Below are 20478 nucleotides of genomic sequence, written 5' to 3'. Positions count from 1 at the left end.
TTTCTATTGCATTTTTTTTTGGGGGGGGGAGGAGGTGCAATGAATGAAAAATCTCAACTCTGACATTTCAATATATTTTTTTTACTTTTAAAGTTAAAGAGAACCTGTCACCCCGAAAATCGCGGGTGAGGTAAGCCCACCGGCATCAGGGGCTTATCTACAGCATTCTGTAATGCTGTAGATAAGCCCCCGATGTTACCTGAAAGAGGAGAAAAAGACATTAAATTATACTCACCCAGGGGCGGTCCCGCTGCTGGTCCGGTCGGATGGGCGTCTCTGGTCCGCTGCGGCGCCTCCCATCTTGTTGTGAATTCTGCTCTTGGGCTCCCTCCGGTGATTGTAAGTGGCACTTTTGTGAGTTCTGCTCTTGGGCTCCCTCTTGTGGTTTCAAGTGGTATGGCTGCTCCTTGGAGTTAGCTGTCATCAGCTGCCTCCACTTATCTTCTCTTCTGCTCGGCTATTTAGGTCTGGCTGTTCCTTCAGCTAGTGCCACTTGTAAATGGTTTCTGGTTGGATTCACATCTCTTTGGATTTCCCTGTTTTCCTGACCAGTTCAGCAAAGCTAAGTTCTTACTTGCTCTGTTCTGTTCACAGATTGTGGACTTATCCGTTCAGTGCTTTCTATGTTTGTCCAGCTTATCAGTATGAATTAATTCTGTCTTGCTGGAAGCTCTGGGAAGCAGATTTACCCTCCACACCTTTAGTCAGGTGTGGAGATTTTTAGTAAACTCTGCATGGATTTTTGTAGTGTTTTATACTGACCGCACAGTATTCCATCCTGTCTTATCTATCAAGCTAGACTGGCCTCCTGTGCTCATCCTGGTTTCATTCTGTGTATGTCTTTTCCCTCTCCACTCACAGTCATTATTTGTGGGGGGCTAATCTATCCTTTGGGGATTTTCTCTGAGGCAAGATAGTTTTCCTGCTTCTGTCTTTAGGGGTAGTTAGCTCTTAGGCTGTGACGAGATGCATAGGGAGAGTTAGGAGCATTCCACGGCTGCTTCTAGTGTTGTGTTGAGCTTAGGGACTGTGGTCAGTACAGTTTCCACTTCCTTCAGAGCTCGTTCCATGTTGCTCCTAGACCACCGCATCATAACACATCTTCATTCCAAGACGTCCTCTTTTGATCTTCAGCCACGGCTCCGGCTCCGGCGTACTTTGTCTGCCCTGTTGAGGGCAGAGCAAAGTACTGCAGTGCGCAGGCGCCGGGCCTCTCTGACCTTTCCGGCGCCTGCGCACTGCAGTACTTTGTTCTGCCCTCAACAGGGCAGACAAAGTGCGCCTGCGCCGGAGCCGTGGCTGAAGATCAGAAGAGGACGTCTTGGACTGAAGATGGGAGGCGCCGCAGCGGACCAGAGACGCCCATCTGACCAGACCAGCAGCGGGACCGCCCCTGGGTGAGTATAATCTAATCTCTTTTTCTCCTCTTTCAGGTAACATCGGGGGCTTATCTACAGCATTACAGAATGCTGTAGATAAGCCTCTGATGCCGGTGGGCTTACCTCACCCGCGATTTTCGGGGTGACAGGTTCCCTTTAAATAATTTTATATTTTGATAGTTTACAAACATGGTGATACTGAATATTCTGATTTATTCTTATCGTTTGATTTATTTTTGGAAGGGGAAAAAAGAGGCGATTCAAACTTTAATGTCTTTTTTAGACTTTTTTTTTACTTTTATTTTTCAATGACTTTTCACATTACTTTCTTAGTTCCCCTGGGGAACTTGAACTGCCAATCAATTGATAGCTTGTACTATATACTGCAATACTTCAGCAGGCCCCAGGCTGACATGGCAACCCACTGACACCCCGTTTGAGTTCTGAGTGTAGCAATGGCCGCTGGAACGGACGTCCCACAGGGATTGCACCATTTAAATGCTGCTGCTAAAGACTGACAATGGCGTTTTAGTGGTTACACATCAGTGATCTATCCTGTTAGAGGCAGGTGCCTGCTGTATAAAACAGCCAGCTCCTGCATTGTATGGAGCAGACTAAGCTCCCGAGTCCACTCCATGCATCTATATCCTCCACATGTACAGTATGTATGTTGGTGCTATAAATAAAGATTATTATTATTATTATATTAAGACCTGAGGGGAGAAGAGATAAATGATGATTTGTCAGCTCTATTGACATCTTTTGATGAAAGTTCCTATATTCCCCAAATATAAAAATTAAAACCCTGCCATCTCTCTGTACTTCCTCCAGGAAATCAAATTGACCACTGTGCTTTACAATTCCTTGCTTGTCACTAGAGATGAGCGAATGTGCTTGGGTTCCCTCTTATTCGGCAAGCTACAGCGACACATGTATGGGCAGCCTGTTTGTTGGGCTCCCCATGCATGTGCTGTGACTGAGACACAGCTGTGACACATGCAGCTGCGGCGCCGGTCAGCTCATCGGCCGGCGCAATCCAGGAAGCCGGGATCCCTCTACAGCTTATTTGGTAAGCGCTATAGCTTGCCGAATAAGAGGGAACCCGAACATATTCGCTCAAGTACTTGTCACTAATCTCATAGATGTTGGATTATCAATTACTGGACAGTCGTAGAACTGTACAATACAGACCAAAAGTTTGGACACACCTCATTTAAAGATTTTTCTGTATTTTCATGACTATGAAAATTGTACATTCACACTAAAGGCATCAAGACTATGAATTAACACATGTGGAATTATATACTTAACAAAAAAGTGTGAAACAACTGAAAATATGTCTTATATTCTAGGTTCTTCAAAGTAGCCATCTTTTGCTTTGATGACTGCTTTGCACACTCTTGGCATTCTCTTGATGAGCTTCAAGAGGTAGTCACCCGGAATGGTCTTCCAACAATCTGGAAGGAGTTCCCAGAGACGCTTAGCACTTGTTGGCCCTTTTGCCTTCACTCTGCGGTCCAGCTCACCCCAAACCATCTCAATTGGGTTCAGGTCTGGTGACTGTGAAGGCCAGGTCATCTGGCGTAGCACCCATCACTCTCCTTCTTGGTCAAATAGCCCTTACACGGCCTGGAGGTGTGTTTGGGGTCATTGTCCTGTTGAAAAATAAATGATGGTCCAACTAAACGCAAACTGGATGGAATAGCTTGCCGCTGCAAGATGCTGTGGTAGCCATGCTGGTTCAGTATGCCTTCAATTGTGAATAAATCCCCAACAGTGTCACCAGCAAAGCATCCCCACACCATCACACCTCTTCCATACTTCGCGGTGGGAACCAGGCATGTAGAGTCCATCCGTTCACCTTTTCTGCGTCGCACAAAGACACGGTGGTTGGAACCAAAGATCTCAAATTTGGACTCATCAGACCAAAGCACAGATTTCCACTGGTCTAATGTCCATTCCTTGTGTTCTTTAGTCCAAACAAGTCTCTTCTGCTTGTTGCCGGTCCTTAGCAGTGGTTTCCTAGCAGCTATTTTACCATGAAGGCCTGCTGCACAAAGTCTCCTCTTAACAGTTGATGTAGAGATGTGTCTGCTGCTAGAACTCTGTGTGGCATTGACCTGGTCTCTAATCTGAGCTGCTGTTACCCTGCGATTTCTGAGGCTGGTGACTCGGATAAACTTATCCTCAGAAGCAGAGGTGAATCTTGGTCTTCCTTTCCTGGGGCAGTCCTCATGTGAGCCAGTTTCTTTGTAGCGCTTGATGGCTTTTGCAACTGCACTTGGGGACACTTTCAAAGTTTTCCCAATTTTTCGGACTGACTGACCTTCATTTCTTGAAGTAATGATGGTCACTCAGTTTTCTTTACTTGGCTGCTTTTTTCTTGCCATAATACAAATTCTAACAGTTTATTCAGTAGGACTATCAGCTGTGTATCCACCAGACTTCTGCACAACACAACTGATGGTCCCTACACCATTTATAAGGCAATAAATCCCACTTATTAAACCTGACAGGGAACACCATTTCAGGTCGCTACCTCTTGAAGCTCATCAAGAGAATGCCAAGAGTGTGCAAAGCAGTCATCAAAGCAAAAGATGGCTACTTTGAAGAACCTAGAATATAAGACATAATTTCAGCTGTTTCACACTTTTTTGTTAAGTATATAATTCCACGTGTTAATTCATAGTTTTGATGCCTTTAGTGTGAATGTACAATTTTCATAGTCTCTATTTTATATGGTGCTAGCATATGCGGAATGTGGGAGGAAACCGGAGTACCCGGAGGAAACCCATACAAACTCTTTGCAGATGTTGTCCTTAGTGGGGTTTGAACCCAGGACTCCAGCGATGCAAGGCTGCCGTGCTAACCACTGCGCCACCGTGCTGCCCATGAAAATACAGAAAAATCTTTACATGAGAAGGTGTGTCCAAACTTTTGGTCTGTACTGTACATAAAACTCCATAGTATAAGAAGCTCGTTCAAATATGCCACTTTTTACTGAATTCATAGACTCCTGGGATCAGATTTATGTCTGGTGGAGTTAATGGTGACATTGGACATGTCACAGACGTGGACAGAGGAACGCTGGCTGTGTGCCATGTTCTCCTGTCATCGAGCTAAGGATTCTATTATACACAAGCACAGAGTCGCCATTTTTCCATCAGCTGTGTTTTGGCTCAGGAAAAAAAGAAACAGGGGCGATGCAACTGACATACTCTAAAGCTCTCCAATTTGGAAAAAAATAGCAAATATGATATTGGATCTCCTATTTCATGACTTATTGCAGGATTATCATGCTCCAGATTATATATTGTGGAATTATAATTCTTATGTGTAATGTACAGTACAGACCGAAAGTCTGGACACACCTTTTCATTTAAAGATTTTTCTGTATTTTCATGACTATTAAAATTGTACATTAACACTGAAGGCATCAGCACTATGAATTAACACACGTGGAATTATATAATTAACAAAAAAGTGTGAAACAGCTGAAATTATGTCTTATATTCTAGGTTCTTCAAAGTAGCCACCTTTTGCTTTGATGACTGCTTTGCACACTCTTGGCATTCACTTGATGAGCTTCAAGAGGTAGTCACGGGGAATGGTTTTCACTTCACAGGTGTGCCCTGTCAGGTTTAATAAGTGGGATTTCTTGCCTTATAAATGGGGTTGGGACCACCAGTTGTGTTGTGCAGAAGTCTGGTGGATACACAGCTGATAGTCCTACTGAATAGACTGTTAGAATTTCTATTATGGCAAGAAAAAAGCAGCGAAGTAAAGAAAAACGAGTGGCCATCATTACTTCAAGAAATGAAGGTCAGTCAGTCCGAAAAATTGGGAAAACTTTGAAAGTGTCCCCAAGTGCAGTGGCAAAAACCATCAAGCGCTAGAAAGAAACTGGCTCACATGAGGACCGCCCCAGGAAAGGAAGACCAAGAGTCACCTCTGCTTCTGAGGATAAGTTTATCGGAGTCACCAGCCTCAGAAATTGCAGGTTAACAGCAGCTCAGATTAGAGACCAGGTCAATGCCACACAGAGTTCTAGCAGCAGACACATCTCTACAACAACTGTTAAGAGGAGACTTTGTGCAGCAGGCCTTCATGGTAAAATAGCCGCTAAGAAACCACTGCTAAAAACAGGCAACAAGCAGAAGAGACTTGTTTGGACTAAAGAACACAAGGAATGGACATTAGACCAGAGGAAATCTGTGCTTTGGTCTGATGACTCCATATTTGAGATCTTTGGCTCCAACCACCATGTCTTTGTGCGACGCAGAAAAGGTGAACGGATGGACTCTATATGCCTGGTTCCCACCGTGAAGCATGGAAGAGGTGTGATGGTGTGGGGGTGCTTTGCTGGTGACACTGTTGGGGATTAAGGGTATGTGCACACGTCAGGATTTCTTGCAGAAATATTCCAGACAAAAAACGGACATTTCTGCCAGAAATCTGCATGCGTTTTTACCGTGATTTTCACGCAATTTTACCGCGTTTTTCACGCGTTTTTCCCCAAATGCATAGAATTGCGGGAAAAAAGCAGAAAATCCACAAAAATAATGAACATGCTCATTTTTTTAATCGCAATGCAATGAAAAAAACGCATCCATGTGCACAAAACATGCAGAATGCATTCTAAATGATAGAATGCGTAATGTATGCGTTTTTAATGAGTTTTTATAGCGTTTTTAGCGTGAAAAAAACCTGAACGTGTGCACATAGCCTTATTCACAATTGAAGGCATACTGAACCAGCATGGCTACCACAGCATCTTGCAGCGGCATGTGTTGTGAATTCTGTTGTCGGGCTCCCTCCTGTGGTCATGAATGGTACTTCGGCTGGTTCTGTCCATGGACTTTCTCTGGTGCCTGTGGGTGTTTCTGAGTTTCCTTCCACAGGTGACGAGGCTAATCCGTTAGTGGGCTGCTCTATTTAACTCCACTTAGATCTTTGCCCCATGCCAGCTGTCAATGTTGTACTATGGCTCTAGTTCGCTCCTGGATCGTTCTGAGTTCCTGTTGCTCCAGCAGAAGCTAAGTTCCTCTGAGCTATTTTGCTTGTTTGCTATTTTTTCTGTCCAGCTTGCTTTTGTCAATATTGCCTTGCGTGCTGGAAGCTCTGGGACGCAGAGGGGCGCCTCCCGCACCGTGAGTCGGTGCGGAAGGTATTTTTCCCTGCACTCTCTGCGTGGTCTTTTGTAGGTTTTTGTGCTGACCGCAAAGTAACCTTTTCTATCCTCGGTCTGTTCAGTAAGTCGGGCCTCACTTTGCTAAATCTATTTCATCTCTGTGTTTGTATTTTCGTCTTTACTCACAGTCATTATATGTGGGGGGCTGCCTTTTCCTTTGGGGAATTTCTCTGAGGCAAGGTAGGCTTTATTTTTCTATCTTCAGGGCTAGCTAGTTTCTTAGGCTGTGCCGAGTTGCATAGGGAGCGTTAGGCGCAATCCACGGCTATTTCTAGTGTGTTTTGATAGGTTTAGGGATTGCGGTCAGCAGAGTTCCCACGTCCCAGAGCTCGTCCTTATTATCAGTAACTATCAGGTCCATTATTTGTCCAAACCACCGGATCATAACAGTACAGCTGGCCAAAAGTATTGATGCATCTGAATAGAAGGATAAGTGAAGCTCTGAGACCATTTTTTTTTTCTTTGCAGCGTGTTCTGTCTCACTTTTCCCCTTTACCTCTGGGTGGTTCAGAACACAGGTGTAGACATGGACATTCAAGGTCTGTCCTCTTGGATGGATAATCGCACTACAAGGGTACAAAACATTCAAGATTTTGTGGTTCAGAATCCGATGTCAGAGCCTAGGATTCCAATTCCTGATTTATTTTTTGGTGATAGATCTAAGTTCTTGAATTTCAAAAATAATTGTAAATTGTTTCTAGCTTTGAAACCTCGCTCCTCAGGTGATCCTGTTCAACAGGTAAGGATCATTATTTCCTTATTACGTGGCGACCCTCAAGACTGGGCATTTTCCCTTGCGCCAGGAGACCCGGCATTGCGTGATGTAGATGCGTTTTTCCTGGCGCTCGGATTGCTTTATGACGAACCTAATTCAGTGGATCAGGCAGAGAAAATCTTGCTGGCTCTATGTCAGGGTCAGAATGAAGCAGAGATATATTGTCAGAAGTTTAGAAAGTGGTCTGTGCTCACTCAGTGGAATGAATGTGCCCTGGCAGCAATCTTCAGAAAGGGTCTCTCTGAAGCCCTTAAAGATGTCATGGTGGGATTTACCATGCCTGTTGGTCTGAATGAGTCTATGTCTTTGGCTATTCAGATCGATCGGCGCTTGCGTGAGCGTAAAACTGTGCACCATTTGGCGGTACTATCTGAGCATAAGCCTGAGCCTATGCAGTGTGATAGGACTTTGACCAGAGCTGAACGGCAGGAACACAGACGTCAGAATGGGCTGTGTTTTTACTGTGGTGACTCCACTCATGCTATCTCAGATTGTCCTAAGCGCACTAAGCGGTTCGCTAAGTCTGCCACCATTGGTACGGTACAGTCTAAATTTCTTTTGTCCGTTACTCTAATTTGCTCTTTGTCGTCCTATTCTGTTATGGCATTTGTGGATTCAGGCGCTGCCCTGAATTTGATGGACTTGGAGTATGCTAGGCGCTGTGGTTTTTTCTTGGAGCCCTTGCAGCATCCTATTCCGTTTAGAGGAATTGATGCTACGCCTTTGGCCAAGAATAAGCCTCAGTACTGGACCCAATTGACCATGTGCATGGCTCCTGCACATCAGGAGGATATCCGTTTTTTGGTGTTACATAATCTGCATGATGTGGTCGTTTTAGGGTTACCATGGCTACAGGTCCATAATCCAGTATTGGACTGGAAATCTATGTCTGTGTCCAGCTGGGGTTGCCAGGGGGTACATGGTGATGTTCCATTTTTGTCAATTTCGTCTTCTACTCCTTTTGAAGTTCCGGAGTTTTTGTCGGATTATCAGGATGTATTTGATGAGCCCAAAGCCAGTGCCTTACCTCCTCATAGGGATTGTGATTGTGCAATTAATTTTATTCCTGGTAGTAAGTTTCCTAAGGGCCGATTGTTCAATTTATCTGTGCCAGAACACGCCGCTATGCGGAGTTATATAAAGGAATCCTTGGAGAAAGGCCATATTCGCCCATCGTCATCACCGTTGGGAGCAGGGTTCTTTTTTGTGGCCAAGAAGGATGGTTCTTTGAGACCTTGTATTGATTACCGCTTTCTTAATAAAATTACAGTCAAATTTCAGTATCCTTTGCCGTTGCTGTCCGACCTGTTTGCTCGTATTAAAAGGGCTAGTTGGTTTACCAAAATAGACCTACGAGGGGCGTATAATCTTGTGCGTATTAAACGGGGCGATGAATGGAAAACAGCATTTAATACGCCCGAGGGCCATTTTGAGTACCTGGTGATGCCGTTCGGGTTTTCCAATGCTCCATCAGTATTTCAGTCTTTTATGCATGACATCTTCCGAGAGTACCTGGATAAATTCCTGATTGTGTATTTGGATGATATTTTGGTCTTTTCGGATGATTGGGAGTCTCATGTGAAGCAGGTCAGAATGGTGTTCCAGGTCCTTCGTGCTAATTCCTTGTTTGTGAAGGGGTCAAAGTGTCTCTTTGGAGTTCAGAAGGTTTCATTTTTGGGGTTCATTTTTTCCCCTTCTACTGTCGAGATGGACCCTGTTAAAGTCCAGGCCATTCATGATTGGACCCAGCCGACATCTGAAGAGCCTGCAACAGTTCCTGGGCTTTGCTAATTTTTATCGTCACTTCATCGCTAATTTTTCTAGTGTTGCGAAACCGTTGACTGATTTGACCAAGAAGGGTGCTGATGTGGTCAATTGGTCTTCTGCGGCCGTGGATGCTTTTCAGGAATTGAAGCGTCGTTTTCCTTCTGCCCCTGTGTTGTGCCAGCCAGATGTTTCGCTCCCGTTTCAGGTTGAGGTTGATGCCTCTGAGATTGGGGCAGGGGCTGTTTTGTCGCAAAAAAGTTCTGATGGCTCGGGAATGAAGCCATGTGCTTTCTTTTCTAGAAAGTTTTTGCCTGCTGAGCGCAATTATGATGTTGGTAATCGAGAATTGTTGGCCATGAAGTGGGCATTCGAGGAGTGGCGTCATTGGCTTGAAGGAGCCAAGCATCGCGTGGTGGTCTTGACAGATCACAAAAATTTGACTTATCTTGAGTCTGCCAAACGGTTGAATCCGAGACAGGCTCGATGGGCGTTGTTTTTCTCCCGTTTTGATTTTGTGGTTTCGTACCTTCCGGGCTCTAAGAATGTGAAGGCTGATGCCCTGTCAAGGAGTTTTGTGCCTGACTCTCCGGGTGTTTCTGAGCCGGCAGGTATTCTCAAAAAGGGGATAATTTTGTCTGCCATCTCCCCTGATTTGCGGCGGGTGCTGCAAAAATTTCAGGCTGATAGACCTGACCGTTGCCCAGTAGAGAAACTGTTTGTCCCTGATAAATGGACTAGTAGAGTTATCTCTGAGCTTCATTGTTCGGTGTTGGCTGGGCATTCTGAAATCTTTGGTACCACAGATTTGGTGGCTAGATCCTTTTGGTGGCCGTCTTTGTCACGGGATGTGCGTTCTTTTGTGCAGTCCTGTGGGACTTGTGCTCGGGCTAAGCCCTGCTGTTCTCGTGCTAGTGGGTTGCTTTTGCCCTTGCCGGTCCCGAAGAGGCCCTGGACACATATTTCTATGGATTTTATTTCGGATCTCCCCGTCTCTCAAAAGATGTCGGTCCTTTGGGTGGTTTGTGATCGCTTCTCTAAGATGGTCCATTTGGTACCCTTGTCTAAATTGCCTTCCTCCTCTGATTTGGTGCCATTGTTTTTCCAGCATGTGGTTCGTTTACATGGCATCCCGGAGAACATCGTTTCGGACAAAGGTTCCCAGTTTGTTTCGAGGTTTTGGCGATCCTTTTGTGCTAGGATGGGCATTGATTTGTCTTTTTCCTCGGCTTTCCATCCTCAGACAAATGGCCAAACCGAACGAACTAATCAGACGTTGGAAACATATCTGAGATGCTTTGTTTCTGCTGATCAGGATGATTGGGTGTCCTTTTTGCCGTGTCCTTTTTGACACTTTGATACAAAAGCTACGTTTGGGATCTGACTATTATGGCTATGTACAGGTCTTATTTCTTGAAACAGTAGACAGTTCGAGACTAAAAAAGCCTCAGTGTAGCCAGTGTAAAAACTGCAAAATTTATTTTTTTATTTTTAATACAGATTATAACATGTAAGAAATAAACTTACCTGATGGTGTTCCACACGTTGAATCCATCCAAAGGCTTGGTACCATTAATCGTTCCTCCAGCCAGATGCACTAATGTTGGCAGCCAGTCTGAAATATGGATCAGCTCTTTACTAGTGACACCTCTCTGCTTTAACAAGGGGCTTGTAACAAAGCCAACTCCTCGTACTCCGCCTTCCCAAAGGGTCCATTTTCTTCCGCGCAAAGGCCAGTTGTTACCACCAGCCAATGTCTGACCTCCGTTATCTGTAATAGAAAAAAAGTTGGAAAATAATATAATGGGATAGATTTGGTCACCAAAATGAACAGGAGTGTGGAGGGAACACCATAAAGATAAAAAATAGCCCCTTTTAGCCTCCTCTTGGCATCACCACACTCCTATATGTGACAGAAAAATTCTGGTGCCCCATCTCTTTTAATGAAGCTAGCATGGTCATGCACCACAAATTAGGAATTATACAGTATTGTATTATTATTGTATCATTGCCGTTATACTGCTATGAAATCAGTTTTGCTTTTTGAAGTTTGTCCTCTCTGCCCTACTGTAGTTTAACTGTGATGCAGATTACCCCCCTTCTTCGTACCTCCGTACCTCCCACTCCCGACTCCAAGACTTCTCCCGTGCTGCGCCAATCCTCTGGAATGCTCTACCCCAAGATATTAGGACCATCCATAATTTGCATAGTTTTAGGCGCTCTCTCAAAACACATTTGTTCAGAGCGGCCTATCACGTTCACTAATCAAAGTTATGTTATGTTTGTGTGTAGCCCATTCACTATCCCCATCTATTCCCCAACCCCTGAAGATGGCTGCACCATGATTGTAAATACATCATTGTAAATACACACCTGTACTTTGTATCTCCCCCACCTCATTGTAGATTGTAAGCTCTCACGAGCAGGGTCGTCTTATTTTGCTTTAATTATTGTATTGTTAACGTTGTTACTTATGACTTTTGTGTTTGAAACTGTTAAACTGTAAAGCGCTGCGGAATATGTTGGCGCTGTATAAATAAAGATTATTATTATTATTATTATTATTCTTGTATGTTAGTATTGAGTCAGCCATCATTGTCTCATGTTCATCTTCTGCACATTCCAGACTAAGAATAATCTTTTCACCTTCTGCTGCTGTTTTCTTGTGCAGAATATAAGATTATGAGCCTGATAATAAATCTCCCCTGTAATGTTCATACATGCTTCTACAGCTGAGTTTACACTGTCTGACAAAGTTCTTGGTGTGAGTACTGGTTCAATACAGAGTACAGACATTCATAGAAATACTAGAAACACATGGGCTACTTGCACAATGAACAAGTCTGTAGGACTGTTCACACACCACCAAGAAACTTGAAGACACAAAAGAGCACAGTGAGGTCAAAAATACTCTGTTGTAAAAAAAAAAAAATCACAGTAATAAGCAAGTGCTAGTCAAAAGATGGAAAAAACAGGGTATTTAGTCGATACGTTTTTTTGCAAAAAAATGTATACTAAGCTGCTCCACCAATCGTCAAGGTATACCCATATAGAGTAGTCCTACCTAATGTATATAATCCCTGTCTGATGTATTTAAAAACCTGATCATCTGTACCTGTATAAGCAGGGTTCAGAGAGGGAATTTACATGTGGACATGCTGGATGGAACAGCTTTGATGCAAATGACTTTTTTCCATCTTTTGACTAGCACTTGCTTATTACCGTGATTTTTTTTTTTTACAACAGAGTATTTTTGACCTCACTGTGCTCTTTTGTGTATTCATAGAAACACTGTCTAAACATGCCCGCACTTGGAGCCCAGTTATGGAAACAGAATAAGCACATCTTCTATTTTCCTGCTTGCTACCATTACAGCACCTGTAAATAGAGCTGAATACCGTTTCAAAGGAACAGGAGCATATCACATACTGATGCTTTGTAGTGACGAGTGACCGTGCTTGCCACTGGTCGATACTCGATCAGACATCAGGGTGCTCGGGTACGCTCATTACTCCATCGAGTATCGCGGTTGCTGCTGATGGTGCACGCAGAGGCTGAGGCTATGGGTCCAAACTTTTTAACCCCACTGGATGACAGCAGTGGAACATAAAGCCAATTCAATTGTTCCTTTTTATAGCGTGTTCCCATGCACCCCTTCCCACCTAAATAAATGGTATATGGTTTATGGCTTCTTCTTTTTCTGGTCTTTCACCACCATATCAACAGGGTCATCATGTGACCCTCGCTTCAAAGTTTTGTAGTGTCATCATGCGGCTCTTGCTATAATTTTTAGAAGGTAGTCATGCGGCCTTCACTCTTAATTTTTGCAGGGTGTGTATGATGACCTCCTTAAAAAAAAAAAAAATAACAGGCCTACCTCTGCAATTCTTTTCTCTGAAACATCTTCACTCGGGTGAAAAGATTGGGAACATAGTTACATTTTTGGCAATTCTCATTAATATGGGATTTATGTCGAGCGGAGATGTACGCGCACACTCTGGATGAGGCTCATTTAAGTTGCTCGGAGCGGCGTTCGTCTGACTCCATTAGAGAAGACAGATCTCATCGCGGAAAAGAGAAAACAGCTCTGCAGGAATTTTATGAGCACGAGGAAGGATCACTCTTTGGTCCTAGTTGATTGATCGTAAGTAAACATGTCTTTGTGTAATCAGTACGAAAAACTTTAAGGCATTTTTCTCAAAACCAACCATTTCAAAATCGGTGGCTATATCTCCAAAACAAATTGATCAATTGAGTCAGACTTAGGCACTTATGAGAAACAAAAAAAAATTGTGCACATCTCCTGTTCCAGAATCAAGTCAAAGTTTTTCAGTGTTTGAATTTCCACAAAAATGTAAAATAACCAATAAATTTCGTTCAACTTCACAATTGTGTTCCACTTGTTGATTCTTCACCAAACATTTACATTTGGTATCTTTATGCTTGAAGCATGATATGTGGGAAAAGGTTGAAAAGTTCCAGGGGGCCGAATACTTTCGCAAGGCACTGTATTATACAAATCCCTATCCCAAAAATCCTTATACTTTTTCCACAAAAAAAAAATAATAGAATAAAAATAGGCCGTCCAGACTAGAAGATCACCTTCTGTAAAAAGTGGACAATTCTGGTGTTTGCCAATCCAATCTCTTCTTAACAGTTCAAAGCAAATATCTACTGCAATATATGCTAAAGCTTTACAGAGGACCTTTTATCAAATGTTTCATGTTGAACTGGACACACAATAGATGTAATACTGGCTGCAGAACAGAATAAATCATTTCTGGAGCACAACACAACATGCCTCTAAACCCTCTAAGGACCTACTTTAGATTTCCCCCGATCCCTTAGGAAAAATGGGAGACCAAGCAGCTCTTACACATCCTGACGGCAGCACACTGCCTAGACAGTAAAAGCTTTCTGCTCTTATGTCCCTTTATTCTAGGATAAAAGGTGTCAAAAGTCTGGAATAACAGCATTACAATCGATGAAATAGATCTCTCTGACTAGGTTTGGTCAACATGGGACACATCTTTGAAAGCCCGTCAGGTAGCACCATTTTAGTCTATTCTAAGTGCTTATCAGAAATGTAGGTTCTCCCTTCCCTTACCCCGTTGGCGTTTTCCCTTGTGAACAGCCGACGTTTTGAAATTCTAGAGACGCATATTGCTTTCTTATAAGTCTATTAGTACAGCAGAGTACATTTCTGAGAATGTTCTTTTTGTTTTACTTCATAAAGAAATATGTATTTGGATGTAAAATATCGTTATGCAAACCGGAAATGCACTTGTGTTGTGTATAAAAGTTTTATTATTACTTTCATATAGAAGGCCATGCACGCAGGTTCCGCATGTGGTTTGTGGACCCCCTGTTACACGGGGCCAGGCTTGCCTGAGTGAGGCATAGCCAAGCAGCTACGTGGTGTTCACTGGAGCTCCTGATGGTGGAATCAGGCTTGAGCTGCAGCTAGCCGCCAGGTACCACTCCTGGGAAGTTCCCGATAATGCAGCTGCTGACCCCAGGGGTCAGGTTCGCAGACTCAGGCTATGTTCAGACTACTCCTTGGGAAGGATGGATACTGACAAGGAGTCACAGACAGGACTGGATTCGGAGAAAGGTAAGTGTTCAGATATATGGGTCTCAGGTACTGTTTCTGGCACCGATGGAGTGACTTCAGAGCTCAGGTGCTGCCAATGCGGCGTCAGGGTGCAGGTACCACCAATTCGGTTTCTGGGTTCAGGAACCGCCGGAGAGGCTACAGAGTTCTGGACCTGGCCGCACAAGAACCTGAGGTCAGTTTCAGAACCTGGCCTCACAAGGGCCAAGGGTTCAGTTTCAGGACCTGGCCTCACAAGAACCAGGAGTCAGTTTCAGGACCTGGCTGCATACGGGCCAGGGGTTTGGGTTCAAACTGCTCAGGGTTCTAGGACACGGGACCTGGCAACATACAGTTGCACACACTTGCTCAGGGAACGGGGGGGGGGGGGGGCAGGAGATCTATGCGGGGATACCAGCATTAGCGCAGCATTGAAATTACAATAAATTCAGTAAAAAAAAAAAAAAAAAAAAATCATCTTACAACCTGTACAGACCCAGTGTCTCCAATGGAGGCAGACCGGGCAGCTGGGGTGAGGCCCATGAGCTGGGGAGGTTCTGTGATGAGTAGCCCCATCCCAGTGCCAGTCTGTCCAGTCCTATAAGTCTGGTCACAAATCTTGTGGCTAAAAAGCAGAGAGAATTGCTGATTATTGGCCAGCTAAGGCTACTTTCACACTAGCGTTAACTGCAAACCGTCACAAAAACGTCTTTTTCCCGAAAAAACGGATGCGTCTAAAAACTGCAAAACGTATGCAACGCATACAGCATTTCGATGGATACGTCGCAAATCCGATAAACGGTTGCGTTGAAACGCTGGATGCGTTACATACGTTGCATACGTTTTTACCATCCGTTGCACCCGTTTTTACGACGGATCCGTTGTTAAAATGGGAGGCACCAAAATTTGATTGGCTACTGGAAACTAAGGGAAATCTATATACTGACTGTATTTACAGCACATCTTTGAGGGTTTTAGTTTAGTGGCAAGGATGGATGGTGTAATTGGGAGGATTTCGAGTTTGGTTACTGAAGTTATATTTGAGACGAATCGCCTGGATATCATAGTGCGGGAGAAGGAGGCGGTAGCCGAAAGACGGAGGATGCAACGGAGAGTGCGACGATTCTGGATACATCCAATCAATGAGCTGCGGATGACCAGGGGTGTCCAGTCCACTCTCTATCTGGAGTTGCGGTGCAACCCACTGAAATTCTACAATTATGTACGGATGAGAATGGAACATTTCGATTATTTGGTTGGAAAACTAGAGGATGTCATCAAAAGGCAGGACACAAGGATGAGGCTTGCCATCACACCGGCGGAGCGGCTCCTGGTGACACTGCGGTAAGCATCTTTTTTTTTTTTTTTTATGTGATTGCTCATATTGAATGTTATTACATGCTGCAGAGAAAACTGCACTGACACATTGCGCAGCATTTTCTGCAGCATGTAATTTTTTGGTTTTTTTTAGGCCATTCCACTGGTTTTTTTTCTTGTGTCATTGCTCATATTGAATGTTATTACATGCTGCAGAAAAAACTGCGCTGACACATTGCGCAGCATTTTCTGCAGCATGTAATTTTTTGGTTTGTTTGAGGCCATTCCACTGTTTTTTTTTCTTGTGTCATTGCTCATATTGAATGTTATTACATGCTGCAGAGAAAACTGCGCTGACACATTGCGCAGCATTTTCTGCAGCATGTAATTTTTTGGTTTGTTTGAGGCCATTCCACTGGTTTTTTTTTTGGTTGATGGTCTGTGCAATTTTTTGTTTTACATTTTTTTGTTTTTTTCCTGCAGCTTCCTAGCTAGGGGTGAGTCTTTGACTTCACTCCATTTCCAATTCAGGCTGGGGATTTCCACTATTGGCGGAATTGTGAAGGACACATGTCGTGCGATTTGGGACACTGTGAGTATATCCCACAACCAACAATGGAAATCTGGTTGAGAAGTTCCGAACAATTTGAGACAATTTGCAATTTCCCAAATTGTGTTGGTGCCGTGGACGGCAAACACATAAGGATTGCTAAACCGGCAGGAACAGGATCCGAGTACTACAACTATAAGAAATACTTCTCCATTGTACTCATGGCTATTGCTGACGCCAACTGCCGATTCCTTGCTGTGGACATAGGAGCATATGGCCGGTCCAACGACTCACAAGTGTTTAAAAACTCTCCGATGGGTCGCTGCCTGTATGGAGATACATACAATTTCCCGCCAGCAAGACCGCTCCCAGGAACAAGTGAACCAGCCATGCCATATGTGTGTGTAGGTGATGAAGCCTTTCAACTGTCGCCGCACCTACTGAAACCATACAGCAGCCGTGAATTACACCGTACCAAGCGGGTATTTAATTACCGTCTTACAAGAGCAAGAAGAGTGGTAGAGTGCTCTTTCGGTATATTGACGGCAAAGTGGAGAGTTCTGCTGACGGCAATAAAACTGGAAACAAAAACTGTAGACGATGTTGTCAAGGCATGTGTGGTGCTCCATAATTTTGTTATTTCAAAGGAGCCCGTTACCTTGGATGACCAACAATTGGAGACATCCTTGTGGGATTACCGCAGTGCCTCTGTTCGCTCCACCAGTTCTGTTACTATGATGAGGGACCAGTTTGCGGATTATTTTTTGTCACCTGTTGGGCAGCTTCCATGGCAAGACATCATTGTGTGACATGTTTTTCTTGGCTTTTGTTGTTTGTCAAAATTGTGTTTGTAGCAACAAAAAAAAAAAAAAAAAATCACAAAGTGTGGTTTGCTTGCTAATATAAAACCATTTTGTTATACCTTTAAAACGTCTGGTGTTTCTTTTCACTTAACCTTTAATATTTACCTTAATGAATCAACACACACACAGTAGAATTTAAACCAGAAATATTTTTATTTCAAACCTTCTTTTTTTTTTTGTAATTTTCAAAAAAGTTTTTTTTTCTTGTCAAAATATAATTTTGTAATAACAAGGAAAATACAAAAGTTTACAGGTCTTGGTAGTGTCGGGTGGAGTAACTATGGGAGGAGGGGCTGGAAGGTTGGACCACGTCGGTAGGTGGGATTGGGGAAACCCTACTTGTTTGGTCTGCAGTGGAAGGGGGGTGAAAAGCAGGAGGCTGACCAGAGGGGGGTTGTGTTGGGGTAGGTGGAAAACTTCCTGGGGAAGGAAAGCTGGGCAAGGAAGAAGAAAACACGGAGGAATACATTTGGGTTGTGGGCCGGGTTGGGTATTGGTACTGATGTTGATATTGGGACTGATGTTGATATTGGGACTGGCGGTGATATTGGGGGGCATGGTGTTGAAATTGGGACTGGGATGTGTGGGGAGGTGTGGGGGTAGATTGTGGTTCGTTGATGACCTCCAGAAGAGCGTTATGGCAGCTATTCATTACCCGCATCTGCTGATCAAAAGAAAGCTTTTCCATGCTCCTGAGCATGGACTGAAAAAAAAAAAAGATTTGCTGGAGCTTGACTTACATCTAAATGCAGCCTATCCAAGCGACTGCTGATTTCATGGTGGTTTTCACTCATGCGTGATTGCACCATGCTGAAACCAGCAGTCACTTGTTCTCCCAAAATTTTAAAAGAATTTTGGAAGCCTGCATTTAGATGCAAGAACTCAGGAGCATAGCTCCTTTCCTGACCCCTCTGACGCTGCCGCCACAAACCTAACGGTGGTGTAGAGGTGGCAGGGTCAGAGGGGTGGGGCAAAGGGAACGCTATCTGTTGACCATCAGATGCGAGTAAGGAAGGCTGCGCTCCAGTGGTTGAGGTGGATGAAGTGGAGGGGACAGAGGGGTGAGAGGTGTGGGGCCTACCGACGTGGTCCCCGGTGGCGGACTCAGGAGGGATCGCTTCAGAGGGCGCAGAGGTAGATGCCGGCGCACGGTGGCTGGAGAAGGTGCTGTGAAAGAAAAAAAAAATTTAATATATTGATATGAAAAAGCCCGGACTGAAACAAAAGTTTTGTGATTAGACAGGTTCTTACTGGGATGTTGAATACTTACACTCGACTCAGCATGGTTTGCCTCAGGAAGGAGAGGGCAGGGCCGTATCTGTACCTCCTCTTCTTCCTTCCTGCTGAGCCACTCGGGGTCTGCATCTCCTGGTTAAATTCTCTCTTAAAACGATCCCTGTGACCGCCACCGCTTCCTAACCTTGCCACCTGTGAAGACAGGAATGAAGAAAAAAAAAAAAAAGGTAAATACAAGACATTACATTCAGCTCTAAACATCACTGAAAAGTGAATACTTACATAGTTTGCTCTGCTGCTGTGGAAGAAGGTCCTCCCACCTCGGAAAGATGTTCCGGCATACTTCCAACCAGAGCCGACGGGTGACACTGGTATCAGCATGCCTGCGGTCAGCCATGTTCCACAGCGGCTCCCGCTCTCGAACCTCCTCGATGAGGGCTTCGATTTCAATGTAACATAGTAACATAGTTAGTAAGGCCGAAAAAAGACATTTGTCCATCCAGTTCAGCCTATATTCCATCATAATAAATCCCCAGATCTACGTCCTTCTACAGAACCTAATAATTGTATGATACAATATTGTTCTGCTCCAAGAAGACATCCAGGCCTCTCTTGAACCCCTCGACTGAGTTTGCCATCACCACCTCCTCAGGCAAGCAATTCCAGATTCTCACTGCCCTAACAGTAAAGAATCCTCTTCTATGTTGGTGGAAAAACCTTCTCTCCTCCAGACGCAAAGAATGCCCCCTTGTGCCCGTCACCTTCCTTGGTATAAACAGATCCCCAGCGAGATATTTGTATTGTCCCCTTATATACTTATACATGGTTATTAGATCGCCCCTCAGTCGTCTTTTTTCTAGACTAAATAATCCTAATTTCGCTAATCTATCTGGGTATTGTAGTTCTCCCATCCCCTTTATTAATTTTGTTGCCCTCCTTTGTACTCTCTCTAAGATGGCTACTTTGAAGAACCTAGAATATAAGACATAATTTCAGTTGTTTCACACTTTTTTGTTAAGTATATAATTCCACGTGTTAATTCATAGTTTTGATGCCTTTAGTGTGAATGTACAATTTTCATAGTCTCTATTTTATATGGTGCTAACATATGCGGAATGTGGGAGGAAACCGGAGTACCCGGAGGAAACCCATACAAACTCTTTGCAGATGTTGTCCTTAGTGGGGTTTGAACCCAGGACTCCAGCGCTGCAAGGCTGCCGTGCTAACCACTGCGCCACCGTGCTGCCCAATGTCCGAATCTTCTTCGGGAGCACACTGTGAAGCCTGTGAGAAAAAAAAAAAATTAAAAAAAAAATTAGTAGACTGAAACAAAATAATTACCAATCGAAGCCCCCCAAAAAACCAACTCACTGATGGCCGACCGCGGCGTCGATTCCGCCGACTCTGGGAGCGCCTGGGAGAACCTTCATGCTGTGCTGGAAGTTCAGCAGCAGCAGCAGGAGACTGAAATAAAGGATAAAAAAAATTAGCTTTAATGTATGTATATGTTTTCTGTGTTACGTTACATATGAAATTATGTTTTGTGTATGGTGCAGTGTGATGTGTGAAGCAAGTGTTTCACCACTACTTACACTTGGTTTCTCCTCCACTTGCATGTCTCCACCCGTCTCGGTCCCTTCTGACAGCTCCTCATCGGATTCTGATTCCTGTTTAAACATAATAAATGCATGTAGTGAAAAAAAAAGATGTAAATTAAAAAAAAAAAAAAAAAAAAAAAAAGATTTACTTACCGATATGCGCTGTTGCTGTGGAGGAGGGCTGTCAGAAGAGGACATTTTGTTCCTGGTAG

The 20478-nt window shown here is 43.9% G+C and overlaps 1 protein-coding gene across 1 annotated transcript in view; it reads right to left on the bottom strand.

Annotated features, from left to right (window-relative positions):
• Window positions 1-20478, bottom strand: part of ARSB (arylsulfatase B) — a 261824-nt gene that overhangs the window by 107391 nt on the left and 133955 nt on the right. The window contains exon 5 of the mRNA XM_069749896.1: window positions 10637-10880. Within this exon, the coding sequence (XP_069605997.1) occupies window positions 10637-10880 (244 nt within the window). The remainder of the gene's footprint in view (window positions 1-10636; window positions 10881-20478) is intronic.

Source organism: Ranitomeya imitator, chromosome 1, assembly GCF_032444005.1.
Source record: "Ranitomeya imitator isolate aRanImi1 chromosome 1, aRanImi1.pri, whole genome shotgun sequence".
Taxonomy (NCBI): Eukaryota; Metazoa; Chordata; class Amphibia; order Anura; family Dendrobatidae; genus Ranitomeya; species Ranitomeya imitator.
This window is presented reverse-complemented; position numbering and strand designations above follow the sequence as displayed.